The sequence below is a fragment of the Fusarium oxysporum genome, chromosome X (assembly GCF_013085055.1).
Source record: "Fusarium oxysporum Fo47 chromosome X, complete sequence".
In the NCBI taxonomy this organism is placed as follows: domain Eukaryota; kingdom Fungi; phylum Ascomycota; class Sordariomycetes; order Hypocreales; family Nectriaceae; genus Fusarium; species Fusarium oxysporum.
Window position 1 is genome coordinate 1,982,805 of NC_072849.1, and position 25,187 is coordinate 2,007,991.

The 25,187-nt window shown below is 47.1% G+C and overlaps 11 protein-coding genes across 11 annotated transcripts; 6 read left to right on the plus strand and 5 right to left on the minus strand.

Annotated features, from left to right (window-relative positions):
• Positions 1 to 70: 70 nt before the first annotated feature.
• Positions 71 to 1,813, minus strand: FOBCDRAFT_232846 (uncharacterized protein). Its single transcript, XM_059609907.1, has 5 exons — positions 1,454 to 1,813; positions 1,317 to 1,389; positions 904 to 1,261; positions 691 to 854; positions 71 to 645 (listed from the first exon to the last, which is right to left on the minus strand). The coding sequence occupies exons 1-5, from the start codon at positions 1,528 to 1,530 to the stop codon at positions 157 to 159; spliced, it is 1,161 nt and encodes a 386-aa protein (XP_059467969.1). The 5' UTR covers positions 1,531 to 1,813; the 3' UTR covers positions 71 to 156.
• Positions 1,814 to 3,068: 1,255 nt separating this feature from the next.
• FOBCDRAFT_244530 (uncharacterized protein) lies at positions 3,069 to 5,038 on the plus strand (the record flags this gene model as incomplete). Its single annotated transcript, XM_031191706.2, has 3 exons — positions 3,069 to 3,472; positions 3,535 to 4,091; positions 4,146 to 5,038. 3 exons carry the CDS (start codon positions 3,069 to 3,071, stop codon positions 5,036 to 5,038), a joined length of 1,854 nt encoding a protein of 617 aa, XP_031032937.2.
• A 39-nt stretch (positions 5,039 to 5,077) lies between these two features.
• Positions 5,078 to 6,840, minus strand: FOBCDRAFT_10388 (Alpha/Beta hydrolase protein). Its single transcript, XM_031191707.3, has 6 exons — positions 6,621 to 6,840; positions 6,518 to 6,575; positions 6,340 to 6,468; positions 5,753 to 6,294; positions 5,432 to 5,687; positions 5,078 to 5,381 (listed from the first exon to the last, which is right to left on the minus strand). Exons 1-6 carry the CDS (start codon positions 6,817 to 6,819, stop codon positions 5,117 to 5,119), a joined length of 1,449 nt encoding a protein of 482 aa, XP_031032938.2. The 5' UTR covers positions 6,820 to 6,840; the 3' UTR covers positions 5,078 to 5,116.
• Positions 6,841 to 7,865: 1,025 nt separating this feature from the next.
• Positions 7,866 to 9,065, plus strand: FOBCDRAFT_191243 (uncharacterized protein). The gene is made up of 2 exons (XM_031191708.3): positions 7,866 to 8,296; positions 8,348 to 9,065. Exons 1-2 carry the CDS (start codon positions 8,284 to 8,286, stop codon positions 8,836 to 8,838), a joined length of 504 nt encoding a protein of 167 aa, XP_031032939.2. The 5' UTR covers positions 7,866 to 8,283; the 3' UTR covers positions 8,839 to 9,065.
• Positions 9,066 to 10,191: 1,126 nt separating this feature from the next.
• On the plus strand, positions 10,192 to 10,659 carry FOBCDRAFT_207642 (uncharacterized protein; the record flags this gene model as incomplete). Its single annotated transcript, XM_031191710.2, has 1 exon — positions 10,192 to 10,659. One exon carries the CDS (start codon positions 10,192 to 10,194, stop codon positions 10,657 to 10,659), a length of 468 nt encoding a protein of 155 aa, XP_031032941.2.
• Positions 10,660 to 12,212: 1,553 nt separating this feature from the next.
• FOBCDRAFT_244532 (uncharacterized protein) lies at positions 12,213 to 14,085 on the plus strand (the record flags this gene model as incomplete). The annotated part of the gene is made up of 5 exons (XM_031191711.3): positions 12,213 to 12,700; positions 13,026 to 13,143; positions 13,408 to 13,843; positions 13,889 to 13,951; positions 14,036 to 14,085. The coding sequence occupies 5 exons, from the start codon at positions 12,213 to 12,215 to the stop codon at positions 14,083 to 14,085; spliced, it is 1,155 nt and encodes a 384-aa protein (XP_031032942.3).
• Positions 14,086 to 14,917: 832 nt separating this feature from the next.
• FOBCDRAFT_207644 (uncharacterized protein) lies at positions 14,918 to 15,271 on the plus strand (the record flags this gene model as incomplete). Its single annotated transcript, XM_031191713.2, has 1 exon — positions 14,918 to 15,271. One exon carries the CDS (start codon positions 14,918 to 14,920, stop codon positions 15,269 to 15,271), a length of 354 nt encoding a protein of 117 aa, XP_031032944.2.
• Positions 15,272 to 15,858: 587 nt separating this feature from the next.
• On the plus strand, positions 15,859 to 16,408 carry FOBCDRAFT_280562 (uncharacterized protein; the record flags this gene model as incomplete). The annotated part of the gene is made up of 2 exons (XM_054707191.1): positions 15,859 to 16,151; positions 16,210 to 16,408. 2 exons carry the CDS (start codon positions 15,859 to 15,861, stop codon positions 16,406 to 16,408), a joined length of 492 nt encoding a protein of 163 aa, XP_054563166.1.
• Positions 16,409 to 16,601: 193 nt separating this feature from the next.
• Positions 16,602 to 18,294, minus strand: FOBCDRAFT_145581 (ankyrin repeat-containing domain protein; the record flags this gene model as incomplete). The annotated part of the gene is made up of 2 exons (XM_031191715.3): positions 16,602 to 17,611; positions 18,177 to 18,294. 2 exons carry the CDS (start codon positions 18,292 to 18,294, stop codon positions 16,602 to 16,604), a joined length of 1,128 nt encoding a protein of 375 aa, XP_031032946.3.
• A 2,542-nt stretch (positions 18,295 to 20,836) lies between these two features.
• FOBCDRAFT_207647 (uncharacterized protein) lies at positions 20,837 to 21,991 on the minus strand (the record flags this gene model as incomplete). Its single annotated transcript, XM_031191716.2, has 1 exon — positions 20,837 to 21,991. One exon carries the CDS (start codon positions 21,989 to 21,991, stop codon positions 20,837 to 20,839), a length of 1,155 nt encoding a protein of 384 aa, XP_031032947.2.
• Positions 21,992 to 22,859: 868 nt separating this feature from the next.
• FOBCDRAFT_280565 (uncharacterized protein) lies at positions 22,860 to 23,954 on the minus strand (the record flags this gene model as incomplete). Its single annotated transcript, XM_031191717.2, has 1 exon — positions 22,860 to 23,954. One exon carries the CDS (start codon positions 23,952 to 23,954, stop codon positions 22,860 to 22,862), a length of 1,095 nt encoding a protein of 364 aa, XP_031032948.2.
• Positions 23,955 to 25,187: the final 1,233 nt, after the last annotated feature.

The following is a 25,187-nucleotide window of genomic DNA, read 5'->3' on the forward strand; positions in this document are numbered from 1 at the left end:
GGGTCTTGAATCTCCATTACGGGCACTAAAGATATGCCGGTTTTACTCTTGGCGATTAATGACTTGGCGATGAGGGAATAAAACATGTTCGTATAAAAGTAAAGTCGTTGTAACATGTTCATGCTAGTCTAAGTAATACACAATTGAAGAAATGGTCTATGTCTGCTTCGTGCTAACCTCCACGCTCGTAACAACTGTAATCTGTCCGCTACGAGCCCTCTCATGCTGCTGCGTCCCACTGCTAATTTTCGCTTCAGCGCGGTACGGCCGCTGCAGCAGATCCGGTCCATGCTGGTCCACCAGCTCAATCTGGCTTCCCTGCTCTGGCGAAACGTCAGTGCGCACGCCATCCTCATCCTCCAACTTAGCCCAGATTGAAGGTTTGCTTGACAGCGGGTGAAGTCCTTGAGTTCTCCGTCGCGCTGAACCTTCGGGGTATGAACCGTTGCGGTATGGAGTGTTGGGGTATGAGGAGGGGTCGGTGGAATCGCCTTTGGAGCCGATGGCGAGACGCAGAACGGGCCAGCAGAGAGGCAGGTTTCCGACCCAGAGGGCGACGCCGCCTTCTGCAACGTACCAGTAGAGAAAGACGTAGGAGTTGGGGTTGCTGAAGTTGTAGTAACGGTTGAGGACGGCGGCGAGGATCTGGACTATTAGCGCATGTCAAGAGGAGTTGGAGAAGAACCTTACATTGAACAAACCGAGGCCAAAAACGCAGCATAAACCGATCTTGCGCTTCTTGGGGAGACTGATGTTGATGACAATTGGGATCGGTAATAAGATCAGCATGATGTCGCTTGCGATGTTGCAAGCCGTCGCAAAGATCATATGGTTGTAATACGTCGCACATTGCACTGCACCAATTAGCTCAATCCCTCCCCAAACCATTCTCGAAAGACTCACTCTTCTTGGGGTTAACAGGAACGGACCAATATTCAGGCGTAGGCGAACACCAAAAAAATACAAACATGAAGGTAACAACGATGTATGTGACCGCGCAAAACGCAGAGACAAATCGTACTGCCCATTTCTGTCTTATCGATGTGCCCTGCGTCAATCTCGCGTACAGAAACAAAAGACACGCTTTGATGGTCCATGTACAAGTAAGTGCGAATATTTCGAGTACAAAGGTCATTTTACTCCCGATTATAGCTTGTTGTCTTCCATCGGGGGTGAGTTTTGCGGCGACGTCAGCGGGCATGTAGTTACTGCCTTTCTCGGCGACTTCGTTGATCGAGACGACGACTCCTGTAAAGTTGACCTACAGCCCAAGTATTAGCAACGGTTTGTTGGTGAATTTGATGGATGAAACATACGAGGGCAAAGACCATGAGATAATCTTCAATGGCGAGACGACTCCATTTTCTAAGCTTCATGCGTCGTGATATCCTGCAGGAACAAACATGTCAGTAAAAACGCCCCAAAAAGCCACGCATGGTGATGGATGGCTTACAGTCGACACACAACGACAAAGAGACCCAACACCCATAGAACCCAAGACTCAACCAACAACTTGTGCAGAAAGTCCATAGCGAAAAATATAAAATGAATGAATGAGTGACGAACGCTACAGTTGGCTGCTCCGGAAAGATGAACCTAAATGTCCTCCCAAGATTCGAAGCACCCCTGAGTTTCTGTCAAACGATAAGCTTTATCGCCGGCGCGGGAAAATGGCACGACGAACATGGTCGTGAACCCAAATTGCAGGAATAATCTCAGCTTGACACGAAGAGGCAGGGGGGAAGAATGCAGTCTGCATGGCTAGTCGTTTCCCCTGCATTTTTCTTTTTTGCATTCATACCGGGATGAAGATGTTGGCAGAGAGTTGCGCTTAGATCGGCACGTCAGAAAAGCATGGATTTGGAAGTCAGTTGCTGGAGACGATCGAAGTGATAGACAGTAGTTAATCGGAACAGCGTGTCGATTGACAGTGACGATCTTGATCTCGGTATGTACAGATTCCACCAACAGCCTCAAAAGCCACGAACTAACACCAACAACCTGTTGAACAAGCCCCCGTCGTGTAGTGTACTTCCGTAGCCCTCCCACTACCCGTTCACTCCAAGCTAGACGCGGCAGATGAAGAAAAACCACCACCGGAAGTGGCTTGCACCTAATACTCAAAACACGAATATTGCAAAAGAACAAACCGCTTGATAAGGTAAGTATGGTCCGAGACAATCGGCTCCCACAACGGCGCAGCCACGCTCCCCGGGGAAAGAAAAGAGAAAGAGACAGTCGAAACTCTGTCTTAGCAGATCCAATTACCGTCCAAATCCTCAAGGATCCGGTGTCCCCGGCCCGCATCCGACCCCTGCCCGGGCCGTGGGGGGTGATCCCGGCTGGGCAAAAGCTTAGAGTTTTTTTGTCATACGATGGTGGACGGGCTAAAAGCTAATCTGCCCCGTTTACACTAACGTAGTACTGTAAAGATCTAGAAGGGACCTTTTTGGGGGGACGTTTTAATGCTTGGACGCACGGCAGTTGAGATTTCGATGGATAACAGTTACGTTGGGGGTTAAAAGTTTGTCGGATTGCGTGATTCTTTGGGTTAGTAACTCGCAGCTAGCATTTGCAGGACCCTTTTCTAATTAATATTGCTCGTGTAACGATTGTGGCTCGTGGATTCGATCCTGGTGTTTTCTTACAGGAGCCAATCATTTACGTATCCAAAGAGGAAGCTAACAACCAACAGAATATTCCATCAGGAGACTCGTAACTGCAGAGAACGCCTCCTCATGAACCTGGTACTTGCACGCGAAAAAGAAAAAAAAGAAGAAAAAAGAAAGCAGCCAGGATCCTCGGTTACGTCGGATCTCGTTCTGCAGAATCGCTTGGCGCTGTTATCTCTTTACCCCGTACCAAGAAATCAGCACATTCCCCCAAACCACTCACTCACTGTAGGGGTGCTATTGGCTCGTCTAGCAGCGGGGGTCGTCTCCGCGCTTTTTTCCGAAATCTTCAGCAATCTTCCCGCTCTCACAAGAGGCGTTATAACTGTCTCACTTGCTTGGTAGCACCGCACGATTCTACACTAAAAAGATAACACACAAAATTAATCATCAATCATGAGCCTCAACCCCTCTCTTCGCACTGTTGACCAGTTCACACAGCTCGTCTTTGACTTTATCGTCATAGGCGGCGGCACAGCTGGACTAGCGGTGGCAGCGCGTCTCGCTGAAGCCGACGCCTCATACACTGTCGGTGTCATCGAAGCAGGAGGTCCTGTGCAGAATGATCCTGATGTTGATATCCCGGGCCACTATGGTAGGAATCTTGGAGGTAGCTACGATTGGCACTTGGAGACGCTGCCTCAGGAGGGTCTCGGAGGAAGAACGCTTCCGTGGCCGAGGGGGAAGTGTGTCGGCGGCACAAGCGCCCTGAACTATATGGCGTGGAATCGCGCTAGCAGGGATGATTATGATGCTTGGGAAGCTTTGGGGAATCAAGGTTGGGGCTGGGATTCTCTTCTGTGAGTTTATGCTTGTTTTATTGGATGAGACGCTGAAGCTGATCGTTTTCGTTATGTAAAAGGCCTTTCTTCAAACGCTCTGAGACATTCCATCCTCCTAGTGAGAAACTCCAGCGCGAGTTTGAGATATCTCACGACGCAGACACCTTTGGTGATTCAGGTCCCATTCACATATCATACCCAACCTCGTATTCACCATCGCACGCGTTATGGCACAAGACGCTTAATGCGCTTGGTGTAGAGACTAACCCATCCCACGTCGGAGGCTCAAACGTCGGCGTTTGGACATGCGTCAACGCCGTTGAGCCGAGCGCCGCGCGAAGATCCTACTCGATCGACTACGCCACTGGATCGCGTAACCTGCACATCCTTACCAACGCCACGGTTGACGAGATTCTCATTAACCAAGCGCTCGTAGCCACTGGTGTGCGGTTCACGTACGGTGGCGTCGAGTATGATGTTTCAGCTAGACGCGAGGTAATCCTCTCAGCCGGGAGTGTCAAGTCCCCGCAGATCCTTGAACTTTCGGGTATAGGAAATCCCAGCGTTCTAAGTAGTGCTGGCGTGAGCGTCAAGGTTGAGAGTCCGCAGGTGGGGGAGAATCTGCAGGAGCATATTAGTGAGTGAGAAGGTTTTTTGTGATCGGCGTTCTGAGCTAATTTGTGTTATCTAGTGCTTGCGACGATCTTTGAGGTTGATCCATCGCTCGCTAATCGGGATGATCTTATGAGAGATGAGAAGCTTAGTGCTGCTGCGAAAGAGGAGTATACGGCCAAGGCAGATGGCCCTTTGACGGTGCTGCCTGTATCTCTTTGCTACGTCCCTTTTGCGTATTTTGTTCCAAAGAATACTCTTGCTAGTCTTTATGAAGATGCAGACAAGGTATCTGTGTTTGACTCGGACAAGCAAGATATTCTTCGTGAACGATTGGATGGAAACTCTAAACTTGGTCAGATAGAGTATATCTTTGATCTTGGGAACTGGAACCCTAACTTCAAGGGTGAAGAGGGTAAGAAGTACGGCACTATGCTGCAGATCTTACAGTATCCTTTCAGCGTTGGATCTATTCACATTCGGCCAAGTGACCACGCTACAGCTGAAGATTCACCCGCCATCGATCCGAAATACTACGAGGGCCTCCATGGAAACCTGGATATGGAGGCTATGAAGCAATGTCTTCAATTCGTCGATAAGATCGTACACACAGCTCCTCTATCAAACATAATCCGCTCCTCAGCATCCCCTTCCACCGCCGTTATCAAAGATGATAAGCGTCTTGGAGAATGGATTACTCAAAACACCATTACGGATTGGCATCCTGTCGGAACATGCGCCATGGGCGGTCGTGCTGGCATCGAAGGAGGAGTCGTTGATGAAAGACTTCGAGTCTATGGCGTCCATGGCTTGAGGGTTGTTGACGCAAGTGTTATGCCGTTGCAGATCAGTGCGCATATCCAAGCTACTGTTTACGCTATCGCTGAAAAGGCGGCGCATATGATTGTTGAGGATGCGAGGAGTGCGGATAGGGAGGGAAGAGAGTTGGTGACGAAGCAGGCTAGACTTTAGACGAGATCGGTACTCTAGATAAGCGGAATAACATTGTTATGTGAGAGTTTCTGATATGATCTTCGAACGAGGGTGACTTCAGTCATTGCGAAGCCATGCTCGAACGATCGCGCCAATAGCTTCAGGCTGGTGATAAGGAGACATATGTCCCGCTTCATCAACAGCATAGAAACTCAACTGACCATTCCCCTTCCAGAAGCCTCCCTCCTTCACATTCCAACCATCAGCATCAGACGTTAGTTCGCCATCCTTGTAGTGCCAGGTTTCGTAGCCAAGTTCCCGATAGTTATCCTGTCCCTTCCATCGCTGTTGGTTTAGCATGCGCATTTGTCCGGGGGTGTTACTACAAAGGTTAGCGAGCAGGTCAAGTAGAGGCGCGTTGGAAGTGCTTACATGATTATGTCGTTGTTGCCGTTGATGAACAGAACTCGTATATCCGTCTCATCAAGAATCCACGTCAACTCGCGCGTAACAGGTATATGGATATTCTGCGCAATATCCCAGCGCTCATTGGTATCAAAGTCGATAAGGTAAAATGGAAAGCGGTCGAATCCAAGTCTTTCTTGAACCCAACGACGATTCAGGAACTTCCATTCCGGTCCGTGGTCCATGTTCGAGCACAAAGGAGGCTTCTCACACGGGTGTCTGTCTGCCAAATATCAGTACACTTCGTGTCACTCGTACTGTACGACGCGATAAAAGTGGGATACTCACTATCATAAGGATCCCAGCCACCAGGCACGACGCCTTCCATAAAGTACTCTCCCAACGACTTCTCACAAACCTCATTTGCCGCGCGACAAGTCTCTATATCATAAAAGTACCGACACTGACTTCCCATTTTATGGCACTCCGGTATCGCAGCAAGCATATTCTCACAAGCCGTCCGATTCATCAACGGATATTTCCTTCCATCACCAGCCCAATCCTCACAAAAGAAGTCATAATATCCCATGAACTGCTGCGTCGCGTCAATATACCCATCCACGATAATCGCAGATGAGATCTCGACCCGAGGCTTGATGCCGCGCTTCGCGTTCTCGCGTTCGTGAGAGACGATATGTTTCGTGTAACCTGTGACGTAGTGGCCGCCCATGGATTCACCAGTGATGTGCCAAGGTTTTCCGGCGAGGTTGGAGAATACGTCGTGGGAGAATGTGGAGAGGAAGGTGTGTACGTCTTTCGCGCCTTGTTCGAGACCAACGGCGATTTTGTTTCGGTCTGTGATTTTGGAGAAGCCGACGCCGACGGGTTGACTATCAAGTGTCAGTCAGAGCGGTGAGGCTGGTTTCGGGACATACTCGATGTAAACGACGTTGGCGTGATCGATCCACGAGTATTCAGCTCGTTTTGTTGAGTTCCCATCGGGATTCACGGTACAGGGACCACTGCCCATGAATAATCCCATTTCTCCAGATGCGCCCGGTCCGCTGATACCTGCGTTAGTTTGGCTTGACTTGGCGTTTAAGGTTTGCTTACCCGCTCATCCATAGTAACAAAGGATCAGTCTCTGGATTATTGCGACTCTCAAAGTACCCTTGCATCATCAGTTTCCGAACTCAATCAAAACCTGTGTACCTACAGAAGAACATGGACTTATCATCCGTCACGTTGACCGTCCCGGTGAATTGGCGAGCGCCCGCATCGCAGAGGTCAGAAGATTGTTCGCGGACAGTGAAAGCGGGTTTAATCACGGCTTCATCTGTTAACGGCTTTTGATCCTGGCCAACGACATGGCTAATCGTTGCGAGGAGCGACACTGTAACTGGGCCAAGCCACATCGCGAATTGTGTTGAGATGGTGAACTTTGATGGCGCTTGAGAGAATTACTAATGCTGACACTGACCAATCAATCGTTCTCTGGTCATGGTGGGATGGCCTGGAGATAAGGATAAGATAAGGATTTGTTACCGTTGCCTACCCTACATGTTTGTGTTTGTATTTCTGAGATGCTATGCTAAGCGTTGGAATGTATAATGAGAAAGTATTTTCAGGATAAATATATTACATTAACTCTATTAATATATTAAATGTTTCTCTTGTTATTGATAAAAAGAGTGGTTTGCTGGCTGGATATACAAGGTCATCTAAATGTCGCAACACCAAGATTGAAAACAAAATCTTCATCTCAACCCTCGTCGGGTTTAGATTTCGAAATGCTTTGGTTTGCGCAGGCAGCAATGTAAAATCCACTGAAAACAACGGAGATTAGTCATGATGTCATTATCAAAGCGAAAGTGAGCATCTGCCTTAGGCATAGCAAGGAGTGACTGCTCGTATGGCGAGATGCTTATAGCGCGACGCGACGTAACGACAAGCGCGTTCCAGGCTGACATCCAACTCACCAGGAACTGGCGCTCGCTCTTCCTGCAGCAAGCCTCTCTCGTATTTTTCATCAGGCATAAATTAAATAACCTTATTACGAGAAAACAAAACCGTGATTGTGCTACCAGCTCGTTTCCTCAAAAACCAATACAAAGTCGATAGGTTTCCAGCCAGCAAACTCAGATCGTCGCCTTGAGCTTTGTCTTTGAGATATAAGACAAGGCGACGGAGAAACGAATATGTCAGAATGAGATGAGTGGTGAATGAAGTAAAGATCCTATCTTTCTCTTCTAGAACACCCGACAACTTGGCACTTTCTCCTTCTCCTATCTAAATTCTGACATATCAGACGCCACTTCAGTAAACGCCGCCCAACCTGTGACTCAAATTCAGCCATCCTCACATTCCGGAACCTCAATAATTTCCCGTGCGGATGATTGGTCACCACAGCTAGGGCCTGTCTCACAACGTTACACCAAACGAAAATATCGAAATGACGACTACAATGTTTGCCCAATTTCCCGCATTCACCATTACCTCCATTTTCTCTCCAGGAAAGTAAATTCACTTCACGTTCGTTGTCATGAGTTCTCATTCATGTTGAGTAGTGATGTGAGAGTGACCGAAACTGCCGCCAAACGCCTCTGACCGGGGTTAGTCACACAGCGGAAGCGCCTTTGTTGACACCTCATCAGACAGGCAGAACTCTGCGCCTGCATCACACTTCTTTGTTCATTTCTGTCATTACCCAATAGCGCGATTCTACAGCTCGGCTATACTAATATCTATTCCCCTTCCTCTCGTTATACCTATCTCTCAACTCAACTCAAATCAACTACTTTTGGCGACACTACTTGGATAGCAAACTTTTCATCCGATTCTGCCGCAACTTTCATCGCGACACAGCGATCTCAATAGTAATGTCTAAAAAAGGTGAGATCGCCCCTCAGACTGATTTATAAGCCGTTTTACTTACCTTCCTAGTACTCGAACCATATCTTTCTCTCATGGCTACGCCTGAGGAAGAATGTATGTTGACTCCACTTCAACGTGTCAACTTTCGCTCACAAACCAAAATCGCGGAAGACTACGACGATTTGATTTTCATCGGCGCCTACGACATCCAAATAGAATCTCATATCCAGAACAAGAAAACAAGCGACGTCTCTTTCCGGATAAAATTCAAGTTCAGCCCAACCGACACCTGGTCTCGTGGCTGGGCGGAAGAAATCGATCTTCAGAAATACTACCAAGACATCGTCCTCAACTACTGGCGCAGCATCGGTGGGCGCTGTGAAGCGACGAAATTCCAGATGTACAAAATACTCAGAATAATAGCGGAAGAGAAGAACAAGTATCGCGTGCAGTGGGTTGGCTATAATGCGGAGGAGGATACGAATCTGGAGCCCAAGAAGAAGGTCTGGTCGATCGCGCCCAAAGCTGTCCTTGCGTGGAAGACTCGCGCAGTGGAATAGCTTGCATGGCGTTGGGCATGAAGAAGCAAAAAAAGTGATTTTTTTCTAATTGGTGGCGCCAGGATACCCAGCATGGTTTTTTTGAGCAGGCGTTTTGGTATTTATCATGTTGGCTACATCATACCCATAGCGTGTTCTTTCTTTTGTTTTCACAGCCTCGCGCAAGCAAAAGTTCAGTATATTAATATCATCTCAAGAGCCAAGCAATAGCGCTCTTAAATTCCCAAGTCCACATCTCAGTTATCCTCGATTGCCTTTCCCTCTTGCTGACGAATCTGTTCCTTCGCGATCTTCACCAATACATTTTCTTGCTCTCTTGCTATGTCTTCTGCCTCACCCGACAATTCACGCATTGATTTCAAACAGCCCTCGAACTTTTTCAAGTCCTGGCGATATTCCCCGACAATATCCACTATATCTCGGTCTGATTGTCGATTACTTGGCCCCTCTCGCGCTTCGGCTACCAACGACCGGAGTCTATCCACCACAACCTTTTGTCGCGACAATAGCGACTCTGCCTTTGCACACTGATGCAAGAACATTTTCTCGAGACTGATTAGCCTTACTAACATTGCGGAATCAATTCTGGTTGTTTGTGGCTGGGTTGGGTTTGCCCCGTGTCGTGCGGATTTGGATTGGCCTTGGTGGCGGTTTGAAGACATGGGATGTTAATGTATTGAAGAGCGTTGACGAAGGCAGTTGCTGCGCGTTTGGCGAGGTGCCTTTGTTAGAGAGGTATTTGGATTGTTAGATCTGATTGAGGCTTTTATCTGTCAAAGAACTTGAACCGGTATGGTCTGGAAAATCAGGTATGCATGCCAGCGCCGAGATGCATACTTACTCACTTATGTCAAATACTGTGTATCATGGTTCCCTTTGTCGCAAGCCCGTCACGGACATATAAATTCGTGCAACATCACCGAGGACAGCGGCAGGCCATATGCCCTGAAGCAGTATCATTGTTGATGCTATCGTCGTTGCCTTGAACCAGAGCACAGAGTAGCCGAGCCGAGATCCTGCCAGGCCCCGAATCAAGGGAGGATATGTCAGCGCATCCTGCTAGTCGACAGCGCAGTGACAGACGACAGAAGTCTTAGGCATAGAAGTGATTGTTTGCACATGAGGACAAGTATCTGTGAACAAGTCACGATAGAGAAAGTGATGGTGGTGAGTACGCCTCACAGGACTTCATCACTGCGCTTGCTCTGAGTGATCGAAGCCCTCTGCGTTGCAACTGAAGCCCATAAAACACCCGAGGCACCCCAAGCTTTCTCAGTCGGCTGTCAAACACAGACACATTACCAAAGACACAAATCCGCTCATCTCTACAATCACCAAATACGTCCACAGACCATGTCGTCGCATCGCCACCGTAGGGAATCCAATGACCCTCGATCCCGTGACTCACGACCTAATGGCCCAAGACCCATGGAACCACGACCCAGTGGTCCAAGAACCATCGATCCACGATCCAATGAACCACGGCCCATGGATAACCAACCCCAGCCCGGAGCCAGTGGGGAAAGGGGTCCGAGAGAAATAGGAAACGACAGGTTCAATGAAGAACTGGCACGCGTACGTCTGGAGTTAGAGAAGATATATATCCAGAAAGCCAAGGAGGTGGAAGAGGTGAAGGAAATGAACGAGAGAATAGACCGCTTGAAACACGACAGACGATCAAAGAAGACGATAGAGAAGGCTAAAGAGGAGTTGAGAAAGATGGTTGACACCATGGAACGGACTATACTTATGGTGGAACAAACTAGGCAAGAGGAAGAGGACATAGTCGTGCAGAGGTGGCGTTTCCAGCAGGGCAGGTGAGGGATCTGGGAGAGAAGCTGGCTAGAGGGGAAGAGAGAAATTGGGATTGTTTAGCTCTATACCTGCTAGATCCAAATTATAAACTGATTGGATTTTGAAACGATTCTTTATTTGATCTCGTGATTAAATGGCAATGTAGTGACTGCTGCCTTTTCTTAAGTGCCTGAGACAAGAAACCGGAGACGGAATACGAAATGGAAATTCATTAACAAAGCAGGATAGTTACTAGCGAACCCATTGCAATTCTTAAGATGACTACAGCAAACGTTTGTAACTAATAGACCTTGGTTTACGACTTTGTGATGAACCTGCTGTCATTTGCAGTTAGGACCAGTGGCAGATAGCTGCTAATCACCACTTAGTTTTCTACAGAATCTAGTGAACGGACTGCGATAAAGGCAGTGCCAGTGACGAACACGCCTTGGAGACTTCTCCACTGCGCTGGCTATGAGTGACCATCATCCATTCCTTCTTGGTCTCAGATCCAGAGGACCATAAAAGACCCCAGCCATCCCATGATTTCTGAGTCGGTCCTCAAGCCAAGACAGATCCAAACAGACGACAACTACCGGTCTCTACACTCGCTGGATAACTACACAGACCATGTTCTGGAGTCGCCGCTGAAAGGAATCACATGTCTCGCGATCCACGTATCACCATCACCGGTCCCGATCTAGAAAGGCAAGATGGGAAACATAAACACGCATTAATAGGCTGAATGAGAGGTTGAATGGCATACGTGCGGAGATCGATGAGATATACCGGAGGAGAGAGTGAGAAGAGCGGAAGATGAGGTAAAGCGACTGAAACGTAAGACACGGCGAAAGCGGAGGGACATAGATGATGCCAAAAGAACGCTGCGTAGCAGATTTCATGATTTGAAGGAGATTAAGCGTGCCTTGAAGCAAACGAAGCGCGAGAAGAAGTCTATTGCCAAGAAGAGGGATAGTCTCGCCCGGTGCCTGTAAAGGGACTTGGAAGAGGACCGGATATAAAGGATTACTTGGCTCTTCTCTAGTGATTTAAATCGCAACTTCAGTGAACTTTCCATACGATCTTATATTGATCTTGGGATTGAATGGCTATTTTGCCACTGCTACCTTTTCTTACACCTCTCAGAAGATAGGACACGAGGCGGCAAAGGAAAAAGAACAGAAGAATAGAACACGACTTTTACCAGTACGTGTGCGATTGACTTGAAATGATTGACATGAAATATTGGAACTACCAGGTGTTAAATCTCGATTCGGGCATTGTAGTGGATTCGTGGTTGAGCCGAATGTTCAGTGCACACAGACCCCAGCTGCTCGTGATAAAATGTCCACACAAGGACTGTTCATCACCACCTCTAAGCAGCAAGGATGAACAATGGTCAGTACATATGAACAAGAGCCATTGTGATTCCCCGTTGTGTGGTGAATGGCTTCGGTATAAAGTTGCGAGGCTGGTTCCACTAAGTGGCAGTAAACTCATAGTTATTCAACCGAATACAACAAGCCACCGACAACACAGGATACTCCTGCTCAAACATCTTACATAAGTCTCGATTCAACATGTCCGACCGAGCAATAACCATAGTGGAGGAGGCCCCGTCTCGCGATGAGTATGAACAACGAAGCGGCAACCTGGAAAGGAATCTCGACCTCGCAAGGAAGAACATCGAAGATATACAAAAGACCATTATTGAAGTTGAGAAGGAGATAGATATTCTCTGTGGTACGAAGGAAAATCTAGACAAGGAAAACAAGAAACTCAAACTTGTCATCAAGAAATCAAAAAGAGAAGGAGCATCACACAAGGCGTTGAAGAGTGGGAGGAGAAGGTTGGAAAGTGGTAAAACCAAGAGTTTCGATAGCGGAGAGTTGCTAAACAAGCTGGAGGGCGAAAGGGAAGAGCTTATAATGAACAAGATGGCTTGGGAAGATTGGAAAGAAGATCTTGAGAAGGAGCGTCGTCGGAGAATGGAGTATGAGGCCTGGATGAGGGAGGAAGAGAGGCGGAAGTATGAGGACTGGAAGAAGAGTAGATATCGTCCAGTGAGGTAAGCAGCTTAGGTGGGCTTAGATTCAGACCGGTGCAATTCAAAGAGAGACACGATTCATTGCAGTCAGGAAGAGACTTCACACCAACGGCTCTGTTTATAAAGCAGTGTGAAGCGACTTGGGGCCAAGGCGAACATGGTTGAGACAATATTGCCTAAATCCTGCAATAACTTCACAGGAGTATAGCTATATCATATGAAACCACAGTTGAGGAAAACAGAAGCATATTGAACATCGACTGAAGTATCTGTGGACGGTTTGGTAAGATCTGGTAGGCGAGGACGAACAATGTGAATAGGACATCAGCTGAGTCCTCAGCGACAGCACTATCTTTGGCTCTGAAAAGGCCACAAGAGCTGAAGCATTCGGCACTGATACGACAGAAATATGCTCAGTGAAACAGAAAAGCATGACTGTGATCAGTTACAAACGACACAAGAATGTACATGATTCATCGCGCATCGGGTGGTACATGTACTGAATCAAATCGTGACATGGATTGGTGCAGTCTTATATCAAGGCCACATTGCTCTGCACTCTTGTCGTTCTTCATCAACCACCATACGAACAAAGAATAAGACGACCCAACTGTTGCATAGGAATTCCTATTGTTCCACTATTCCCCTCTTTCATATACCCCATGCCGGAAGACAACCCCCCAGAAAACGATCTGGCCAACAGGGTCGCACCAGAAGATATGACGCAGAGCCTGAATACGACTGCACCTACGGATATGGTGGCATATGAACACAAGACTGAACCTCAGGATGAGCCAAACGACGTCCCACCAGAGGTTACGGCCAGAGATACACCTCAAATCATACCCCAGGACGTGCCGGAGAATGTGCAGGTGCACGATCAACCTAGACCTGACAAGGGAACATCTCGGGAGAGCGTTTCTCAAGAGCAAGTATATGGAAACAACATACCCTTGGTAGATGAACCAGTTAGACAAACTGGTAGTAGGTTCACATTGAGGAGAACTCACCCAGTAGATGCTCACGGGAGAAAGAGCCCCGGAGAAAGGGATCTGACAGGGGAGACACTCACGGAGGAGAGTCTCACAGAAGGGAATCTCATAGAACATACTCGCGCAAAACTGAAACTCACAGATCAGAGTCTCACAAAAAAGACTCTCATAGGTCAAGCTCTGACCGAAAGGATTCACACAAACTAGAATCACGCAGGTCTGACCCTCACAGGAAGGACTCTCATGGAAGAGGCTCACACAAGTCATCAAAGATGGAGGAGTCTCACAAGAAAAAGAAGATAGATGCTACAGCCGTGTATGGACGACCCTCTTTCCTTGCCACCATAGGCCACTTGGTTGACAGACACTCCTTATGTGAGAAATCCGCTTCAAACAAAGAGGAAAGGAAATTGAAGGTAGAATGCTAGGCGCTCTGGACGAGGGAATAGTTATGTTGTTATCGTTTAAGAGAACCAAACCCGTTTAAGAAGTTGAACAGAGCCTCTTAGGTAAAGAGGCGAGAAGACATGTTTCTGGACCATTGTTACAACGGTATTTCCACTAATAAACATTAGCCGAGCGAGTCATTAAATGCATCCATGGGGAGAACGTTATCTGAGCCAAAGCATCCTTATAGTTCTTGCACAGAGCTTGAAATGAAGAAGCCTAGTATCATGAAGGTCTCGGTGAACTGAGGCGCGAAAGCCTCTTCAACTCACAGGCAAGAGCCTCGACCCTGAGTTAGCACCCATCACAAACTACCAAGTCAAATGAAACCAAAAAAACAAACAAACAGATAAAGTCGGGCTGAGAGGATAATGACTGCTAGTGGTGAGCTGCGAATGGGGTGATTAACCAAGTTTGGCGTGGATCGCTGTGGGTTTTGGCTCTGAACAAGACAAAGGACCCGTCACTGGTGGAGTTCACAGTGACTGTCTACAGTCAAGTGCAGGAAGGTGGTCGAGAGTGATGAAGTTTGGGTTCTCGGAAGAGTAGGATGTCTATGATCCACCCACGATTTGCGAGGAAAGCCGCAGTGAACATAGGCCCCAGATAGGGCCATGGAAGATTATATCTGAACAAGGCTGCCCCGATGCATTGCAGTTGCGCACCAGTTCTTACGCTCCTATAAAAAGATCCAGCCGTTATAACACAAGAGATCTAAATCATCATTATTCTACTAGTTCAACCAGTATACTCTGGCAGTCACTCACCTCACGACCACTATCCTTCGTCTTCGACAACAATGCCAAACAAAAACTACCCCCATTTACTAGACATTTACGCGTTCAAGATACACGGCAAGGCTGTTAAGGAAACCAAGAAGCAGCTCCATAAAGTCGAATTTGAAAGGGCAAAATTGGAGCTAGATGGAGAATATGCCGAGAAAGAGATTAAGAAGTTGGAGCAGGTTGAGAGGGGGCTAGAGAAAAGTTGCAGAAAGGTTGATGAATCGGAGATCAAAGAGGATATAAGAGAACTTCGAATGGAGCTGAGGAACCTGGATATGGAGAAGGAAAATCGAGATCGTGAGCAGAAGAATCTCAAGGAGACTAAGAAGAGGCACCGGAAGTCGATGGCCAAGCTACAGAGGAGATAAATACCCAGGATGTTACGATCGGTAGAACAATAGATTTTGAAACTTGTAGCCTCAACGGAGAAATCTTGGCTTTTGCGAGTGGGATCGCTGACGATTATGCACCCGAAGCGAAAGGATGCATATCGTACTGATAAGAGTGAACGCCCATCGCAATAGCACAATACATATATAAGGTACTGGCGTTCCGACCGTCGAGATGCTGCCTATACTTCGCCTGTGAAGTGATTTGTATCAGCAACAATACATTCTGAGAGCCGTAGTGGGAAAGGAGAAGAATCAGAATTTGAAAATTGGGGTCTTCTGAAAGCTCTAAGAGAAAGAAAGTGTAAAGAGCTGATTGACTGCACGGTAGTCGGCCGTCTCTGAGGAACCTTGGTTGAGAAAAAATTGGTAATGAACAAGTGCTGGACTTGGCAAGTCGTGAATCTTACGGAAGCTAGGGAGCGAGCGAGTATATGAAGGGGAAGCTCCTCTGATCACTCAAACCTGTATATTAGATCTCATATTCTAGGCGTACAACAAGGAACCCGACACCTTCAACGAAACCTGCTCCTACCTCTGTAACTATCTACAGGGCTAAAGAAATCATGGAAGACAACAACGCTTCAGGGAGCAATACAATTAAGAAGGGAGCTGCTGAAGAATTACCCGAGAATGTCGCTCAGAATATGCCCAAGCTTCTCGCCAAGGGCGAATCTGAGGAGGGCCATTCTGAATCTGAGGAGGAGCAAAGCCAGGAAGATGGCTCTGAAGAGGATGAACCGAAGAATGATGGAACAAAGAAGAGGGTTAGATTCAAGGAGGACTTGCACGAGAAACATTCACGCAAGAAAGAGTCCCACAAGAGGGATCCTAGCAAAAAGCACTCTCACAAAAAAGAGTCATGGAAGAAAGACTCCCCAAAAAAAAGACAGCCATAAGAAATCTGAACCAAAAAGCTCCCGTATTGACTTGTTTGATTCATATACACTGCGAAGGTTGGAAGGCATGTGGAACAAAGGTTTCGCTGATCTCAAAGATGTCCAAGAGAAATTGGAAAAGCTTGACAAGAAGAAGAAGGAGTTACACCAAGAAGAAAAAGAGCTCAAGGAATGGCTTAATAGGCTTCATGAAAGTATCAAGAACAAGCGATCTTGAGATCAATCATGGAACTAGGTCGAAGCAGCAGCTGGGTTATTACTGATTATAAAACAAAAGACCTTTGAGATCGAAAGCCAGTGTATCTCTTTGTGATTGTCAAGGAGAGCAATTTGGATAAAGAAGGTGCCAATCATACTCAGTATCTGTTTCCTTGAGATGGAACCCTTTCCTGTCATCTGACAATCCCATCTCATGCTATCAGTACTCCAGCGCCCAGCATCTCAACTATCAGAGATGAACCTCCTACCATACTGCCATCGACTTCCCTCCATAGATCTGTTTCTGGATCAAGCCCTTTGCCCAACAGGAATCGAGTATACCGTTGACATCTTCCTTTGACGGCATACCAGAGGAGTTCCTTGCCATGCTCATTAATGAAACCGGGTTCTCCTACCAACCGTTCTGTCATCAAGATCGCCATATCATCTTCCCGAGCTAGTGCCGCTGTGATAATCGCATGATGTCTCGTCCACCTTCGAACAAGCGGGTCAGCGCCGCCCTCAAGAAGCAATGCCAAAATTGGCATGTCTCCTCGTATGACAGCCATCTCGAGTGCATCAGCTCCACGAGCCCCAGTCTTGTCTTTGCGAAAAACGTCCTTTTCGATGAAGAAGCTTAGGATGTCATGCTGAGGCGCACCTACGGCGATATGCAGAGGCGTTTCACCCCAGTCGTCGCTATCATCGATATATGCCCCGCTATCAAAGAGCAATCTCACGATATCGAGATATCCTCTTCGCACTGCCAGCAACAAAGGAGGAACATCGCCATTGACGTGGGAATTTGGATCAACACCTTGATCCAGCATGAGCTTCACTAGATCATAACTGCCAGTCGTCACCGCAAAGTACACAAGATTATCCCCAACCTTGTTCCTGCGGTGAACATCAGCACCTCTCGCCAACAGCAGATCCACAACATTCCAGTACTGTTTCCTTATAGCTGGAAACAAGGCAGTCTCGTCTTCGTCGTTGATGATGTAGTTGATATCAGCACCTTGATCCAAAGATCTCTCTACCACTGAAACGAGGCCCTCTTCAGAACCCCACTGGAGGGCTCTGCACCTCCAGTGCGCATCCTCATGATACACAAGGTCATTGGCAATGAGGTAAAACCGTTTGTTGGTTTGGCAGAAGGCGTTGAGGTCTGGGCGCACTGAAAGATTCTGTACGATCAGTTCGATGACCTCTGTTGCTAGGTCTTGAAGCAACATATTGACTGACTTAGTATTGCGACAGTTGGAATGCTTGGAATGAATAGAGGGAGGAATTAATTCTTCAAAGTGCTGAAGGAATGAGAGAGACTGACGTGAGATTTGGATCACCGACTTCCGATGATCAATGGAGGATCGGGTAGGTTTCTGTATATGGAGCTTACGTGTTTTTTCTCATCAAGTACGTGGCGGCATCAATGCACCAGAATAGACCTTTCAATAAGCATGGGAATCAAATGATCGGCAAGGAGAACAGGGCTCATGCCACATTCATCATAATCAATTTCTGTTTGTCGTAAAGTACGACGGGACAGGAAAACTTATCAAGTGGCTAGAGTTGGGCGTCCGATTGATTCGAAGCTATTCCCAAAACCGCTAACTTGATCAATCCTTCGCTCGTATCAAGTCTCACTATCCTCGTTGACCCCTCCAATGCTGGATGGATCAGCTGTCACGAAACATTCCCCTTCGCTTTCTTCTTCATCGCTTCAATGCATTTGGGGCATTCCCTCGAATGCATGTACTGATCTCTCGAATCAATCTCGATCTTACATTTGGCCCGCGGAGACTTTTTCTTCTCATCACATGGCGTTTCGTTCTGCTTGTATCTGATCAAGTAGTCACATTTTTTGTCGTTGCAGTAGTATCTCACAAACGTGGTGCTGCACATGTTGGCGGATTGTGTACCTGTCTCGACTTCTTGAACGTGCAGGATCTGTCCGTTTATTTTCCTTTCGAGAAAGTTACGAGGGAAGCAATGCCATATTTATGCCCACAAGGAGATGACGGCCCCTGATTTGAGCTGTTCACAATAGTTACACTGAAGAGAAATTACTTACTTATTCACTAGTGAGTCTAGGATACAATGAAAAGAGAACCTTTCTCGTTTGTTAATAGAGCAACAGTGACTAACTCTTTAGTTGCTGTAGTGATTTAAGTCACTTCCTCTGCTTCCTTTTCTTCTCCACGCAAACCGAACACCATAGAGGAGAAAAGTAATTATTTACGACTGTAACCTCGGATTGCATTTCATCGTATCCTTTGGCGTCCCGCACGGCGTCACAGTCGTATCGTCATGGCCGAGGGCCCAGCAATCTTGGCATTGACATCGGATGCTTATTGTCTTGCACATGTTGGCGACTGTAGGCTCAACGGAAGGAGACAATTTATTGTTTATTGTTTGTTCTGTATGATGACTTATTTGATGGAATATGTCTGAAGTACGGCGTGCCAGAAAGCAAACAGTAGGCTGGGTTCATATATTGCTTGTTGGGCTGTGAGTATGCTCGGATTTAACCAATACCTACTCGACATTAAAGCTACGGAGGGACACTCAATGACTCTCCAACTCTGAATGTCACTCGATTATATTTATTAGAAAGTTCTATTCATCAAATTGATAGAGTGATCAACACCCGCCTCCGTGCAGCAATCCGCCATAACCCTCATTTCTTGCTTGTCTTCTTCTTCTCCTGGCACTTGTAGCAAAAGTCAACACATAGATAATCGGTCTTCTCCTCAAACTCGGCTGAACATCCTTTTTCCATATTTCCTGGGTTCTGGCATGGCTTCCCGTCTATCTTGAAGCCGATCCGGTGGGAGCATACCCGGCACAAAGACGAGGTATGTATTGTTCTGCACATATTTGCTGCAGAGTTATATTTTTAACTGGTTCTTTTAATGTGGTTTTCGTAAGTTAGAAGTTTTAATTGTTTGAATATCAGTACAGGGACGGCCCAAGGCCTGATTTATATAGTTCTACAGCGATGTTATCATTCGCATGGATTCACAGTAATAAATACAGGGGATGAAAGTTAAACGATGATCATTCGGGTAGCTTACTGTCGTTAAGAGTCAAGAGACATCCTAAAACTCTCCGAATCTAGGCCATCGTATTCCATCATGACTCACGCAACGCTTTCAACTTCTCCCCCTCCTCCTTCTTCCGAGCCTCTTCACAAGAGCCACATTCTTTATAGAGAAGTGTGTCTTTCGAATCGAAGTTTCTAATGCATTTGTCTGCGTCGCAAAGCTTATCAACAGTCTCTGTACTTACCAAATGACCACAATAACCTCAGTATCTTATAAATGTAGTCGTGCACATGGTTAGCTCAATGGAGCAAGAAGCTTTGCTATTTTTGATATGATGTTTGAGGAAATAGTTGAGCGTAATTGTATTTATAGACGTTGGGAGAATGCTGAAGGCTTGGCTTAAATACTTTTCGGCTTTTGTAGGTGTGCCACATCGAAGTCATGTGTATGAAAGTAAGAGAATGAAATAGTTTACCACTACAATGATCACCTGCAGACGAGATTCGATTCACCGACCGCTGATACCTGTATCGCTTCAGGCAACTTAGAATGGACCTGTCCATGAGTCACTGCATCAGGATTTGTATATTATATAAGGCCGTGATCGACCTCTCTATCTCTTGATGATACCGCTTTCTCAGTCACCTGATCAAGATCGCAGCATTAAAACTCCATAGCGTTCATCTTCCTCTCATCCTCCTCTTTCCTCTCCCTCTCAGTGAAGCATAGATTGCACTCTATGAAGCCATCGCGATTATCCTCAAGATAATTCACATGACAATACTCAGTGCCTTGAAAAGCACATGTTATGAATTCTGTACCTGAACTGATACCATGGCCGCAGCAGCCTACATACTGTACCAATACGCTGTCGCACATGTCAGTGTCTGTTGATATGGTAGATGTTCGGTAAGAGATTTCTATCGTAACGGAGATTGATAAGTTGGGCAGCTTGAGAGTTTGGTACGATTGGCAAGTTGAACAGCTGGACCTTTATAGAGGGCCAGATGCACCTTGTTAGGGACATATATGGAGAGTGAAGGCCTTGATTCACGGAGAGAGATCGCTCTGACGATAATTTAAAGCGTCAACAGCTACTGTCATGTCTGCTGAAGAAGTTGTTTTCTCATACGTGATGCTGCTGCTCACCGGGGTGATGGACGGGTTTGTTTTGGGCAAAGAGATATTGGAAATGGAGACTCATGATGACAAAGACATTTTCAAGAGAATCACAGATGTAAAGTATACAAGGCTATCAATAGAACTATTTGTGGATTTGAGACGAAAATATGGGAGAAACTATGGGAGAAACTATGGAAAAAGACCCTTTTATCAAGACCGGCCGAGCTTAAACTCCCGAGGAGAACTCCATACAACGGTCCAGATGCATTCACCCTTGACTACTTGATTGCCTTCTTGAGTTCAGCTGCCTGTAGCTTCAAAATAGCCAACCAATCTTTACCGATATTGGCATAGTCGGCAAAACCTGCCGGGTCCTCTAAATACGAGTACATGATGTCCCAGTTGAGTGCCAGGAGAGGACCCATTATAGGAATCAGACCCAGTCCTGCTCCGACAGTCTGCTTGACAAAGGTTGACCATGCAGATTTATCAAGGGGCGCATAGACGAAGCGAATACCTTCATTTATAGACGTCCAATCGTTGCCCTTTCTGTGGAAGTCTCCCGAGTCCCACTGACAAACGGAGTGGTCTTCAGCGTTGAGCGAGGCTGCTTCTCGAAGTAGCCAGATAGAGTCAAAGCAGATATGCGTGCCATCGGCGCGGCGGGCGACTCTATCGTCTGGAATGCACAATGATGCCATGAGGGCTTGGACATTAAAGCAGAGAGCTGCTCCAGAGTAACCAAGTCCCCGGCCGTTGGTGATGTCCAAATGAATGGGGTCATTGTCCCAGTAGTTCCTTAGGGTCAAGCCTTGCGCGGAGAACTTGTGAAACTGAACGGTTCCAAGTCTGCTGAACCCCGGATAGCTGGGATCCTGGAAGATCTGGGGGAAATAGAGTGCTCTGATGGGCAGCGTTGGGTCGACAAAGATGTATTTGTGGGACTTGATGTTGAAAGCCAGATAGACGTTCTGGTCTGTTTCAGTGTACCACTTGTAGGTACTCTGCCCATCATTATGGACAAATGGGCTTGGCGAGTCAATGTATGTGTTGCCACTGGTGTCTTCAGTGTCATTGTAGAAAACTGAAGTACTGGCAAAGGTTCCCAAGACATCTCTAAGTGGTGAGTGTAAGTATTCGAAGTTTCCCCGAGGCCAGTTCGGCTTCTTGATCTTGTTGGAGTTTGAAGCTTTGTCATACACTCCATTCATGACAACTTCAACGATGAAGGACTTGTAGAAGCCCGCCTCATTCTGCATTCGCGCTGGAAGTGCAGACGTAGCCGTGTAGCCTATTCCAGTGGGTGGAGCATAAGCATCATAAGCTTGGGGACTAACGTCCGAACTGTCATTGCTTGGGGATATGTTTGGTGGCTCATGTGAGGCATGGCTTCGCTCACCATCCGGGGTTTGTTCGACGGATGCATCGGCCATGACGAAGTAAACAAGAGAGAATTGCTTTTAGATTGTATGCTGGTTGTAGAGTCTAGGTTATCTCTCAATTCTGTAGGATGTTGCAGATAAAGCCTTTCTTCTGCCTAGATATTCGACGGGCTTTATATGTTACATGAAAATGTAGGTAAGAGCATCCCGTAAACTGTGCCGACGCACTTGGAATTTGCGGCTGACATCTTCTCTTGCCGTAACTGTCTTATTCTGCATCTTAGGCCTCCCCTCAGACACGTCAAGAACCTCAACACCAACACCTGACGCATAGGTGCGCCATGTAGGACTCTTGCATTGCGTGTAGTCGTCACGCCCCACCAAGACTGAAATGTGATAGAGACAGGGGCGGTGAATTGGACATATCAACCGGGGGCGTGTAATTCTATACACAAATACATCTAGTGTGTATATAGCAATTTACCTTCCGCCTAATGCCACATTTGTTATGTCACTCATGGTGAGTCTTTGGGATGGGGTTGCAATAGCTCAACAGGCTTTCGGACTTGTCCTCGGCGTTACCAACCAATAAATTACATCAGTTGTACAGCACTCACCTTCTGCTAAGTGCGTGGCTGCTGTGGGAGAACCACGAAAAGTCCGTTTGGTTCACGGTTCCATACTGTGTCTGGCCAGACAACTTCTGAACTAGTACCGAGGGCTGGGATGAGGTAGCTGCTGGGCATAGGGTCACAGATTCAAGCTTAATGGCTCAATTATTCTAGAAATACTAATAGCATATCCACTGATACAGCAGAAAATTCGATCTCTCGAAGAAGGGGGCACGTTATTATTCAGTATCTGACTTCTTTACTCACTGCTAACAGTCCGGTAGATTCAGTACACCCCGGTAAAAATGTTACTCAACGGACCATCCAGCCACGGGGGAAAACCAACGAGAACGGTATACCGATTGCGAGAAGTAGATGGCCCTTGGAGCCTGCGCTCCACATGTGAGATGATTGACTAGAGTTGAAAAGTAGTCTTTCCAATCAGCTTGCACATAAAGGGTACCGGAGCTCTTGTGCAAGCTTAATGACTTAATATCAGCCCGCGGCAGATGCTTCTCATGAGAGGAAACTGGCTTGAATCCCTGCATAAATGGTTGTTGCAATACTTCATCTCCATGCAGAAACGAGTCTGAAGTCAAATTGAAAAGGTGAATATCCAGGTCTGTAGAGAGCAGGAGGTGTCGTTGGTTGGGAACGGGCGTAACATCATGTGCTCCATCCCACCATGAATCGTCCCATTCCTCGTTGAGCATTCTCGCAGGGCCGATGGGCTCGACTTGAGAAGGTTTTCGAGAGAATGAACCATTTCTATACTCATAGCGATTCAGCTGAGCTGTCGAGGGACTCTTCCCTTGAGGAGGTAGATCATTCCCGACGGCCCAAAGACTTTTTGTTACTTGGTCCCATACAAGACTGTGCACTGCCGGAAGGCCGTCAAGCTCTTGGAGGAACTCTCGATATGGGTTTGAGGTACCCGAGGATGCGTTGATGATCTTGATGTTTCCTGTTGCTTCATAGGAAGTCGTTGCTATAGCGAGTTTCCCATCAGGGAGAGGCTCGATGCCGTGAGTTCCTCCCAGACCGGATCGGTCCAAACACATGCCGAAAGTTATAGCCTTGTCCTTAGATGGATCGTCGGGACAATGGTTGACGACGACGACTGCATACGCAAAGACTGCCACAACGCTTCTTCCGCGATTCGCCCATTTAGCATCTGTCACAGAACCCCCATTTTGCAGACACTCATTGAGCTTCTTTGGTATGTCTTGGTCAACGAAGTCGATCCTTGACCAATTCCATGATGCATGGCCACTGGTATTGTGGATGCTGATCTGAGCAGGTTTGTACTGGCCCGTGATAATCTGAGGAGAAGCCTCTTGAGGGCGAAATATATGCTGCAAGCCATCGTGGCTTCCATTAGCAAGGACGAGATTGGTAGCCATGATAATGAACAGCCCAACCCGAAAGGGCCATTGGAAGCCGTTGGAGGCCATAGCTTAGGCGCTTGTGAGCAGGAAACAAAGGTTTGCTGATGTCAGATGAAAGCTTGATACACCGCGGCGACGGAAACTGTGATTGTAAACAAAGCAAGTCACTCTATTATCTGGTGTTGGTCTTTGGTGAGCAATGGCTTAGGTCAGTCAGTATCAACTTTGCATATAAAATACTGGAAACAAGCTGGATGAGAGCTACGTAATGATAATGTGGCGGAATCATGTTCTCAGCTGAATCAAACACAAGGATGAGACACGGGACGGACAAGTGACAAACTATGTCACTCAAGACATGGATCAAACATGCATGTATGTCATGAAGCTCGACCAGGACTCGTTGGTGAAATGTTCCAATGGTGACTTAGGAAGCGGTATAAACTCTTTGGTCACAAACATGACAGATAAGCCGGCGGCATCATGTCCACCGTCACATAAAAAATGTGACAAAACCAGGACACTAGAAATATGTCTCGGCTGTCTGACTTCCCGGAAGCCGATGGCGTTATGCGTGGCACATCAATGCCGTAAACTGCACTGATCCAAGACACGGCTTGAGCCGAAAGCTAGAAATGCTGAGCCAATGGATTGGATGATAGATTTTCTCGTCTTTGGCGTCGTTGTATAGTTGTCCGTCGGTAAAGATCATCGCTTTTCAGCTCAGCCCTTTTCAGCCACTTTCATCCGAGGGGCATCGCCGATCTGCCGATTTAGGTGACGTGCAGGTCGATTCAGTGCAGATGAATACTGGATGAAATCACCGTGTCTTGAACAATAGAAAGGCAATGGCCAACGATCCCTGACCTGATGGACATCAATATCTCAGCTTGAACCGGGCCGTGCCGAGCTGGCACTGAAGCTCTAACTGATAGCCCGCGGCGTCAATCATTCCCCGGTACCGCCGGAATGCATTTCAGCTTCTGCAACTATATACGCTACCTGGCTCCCGCTCATGTGATCTGTCACTACTCTGAGTGATCTCGATGAACCTAGAGTTGCCCCAAATGGCGACTAGCCTGGCCGCCAATATGACACTACGGAAGCGTTGCGGTGGTTGATGTTACAAGGATGGTAGGCTGTGATGCAAGGAGGCGGATGGTGGCATACCTAATGGGCGCAGAGAGCTGGGGCCTCTGACCTTCCATCTGTGATCTGCTCTTCTGCAGGAGCCTATGTGGGTGATGT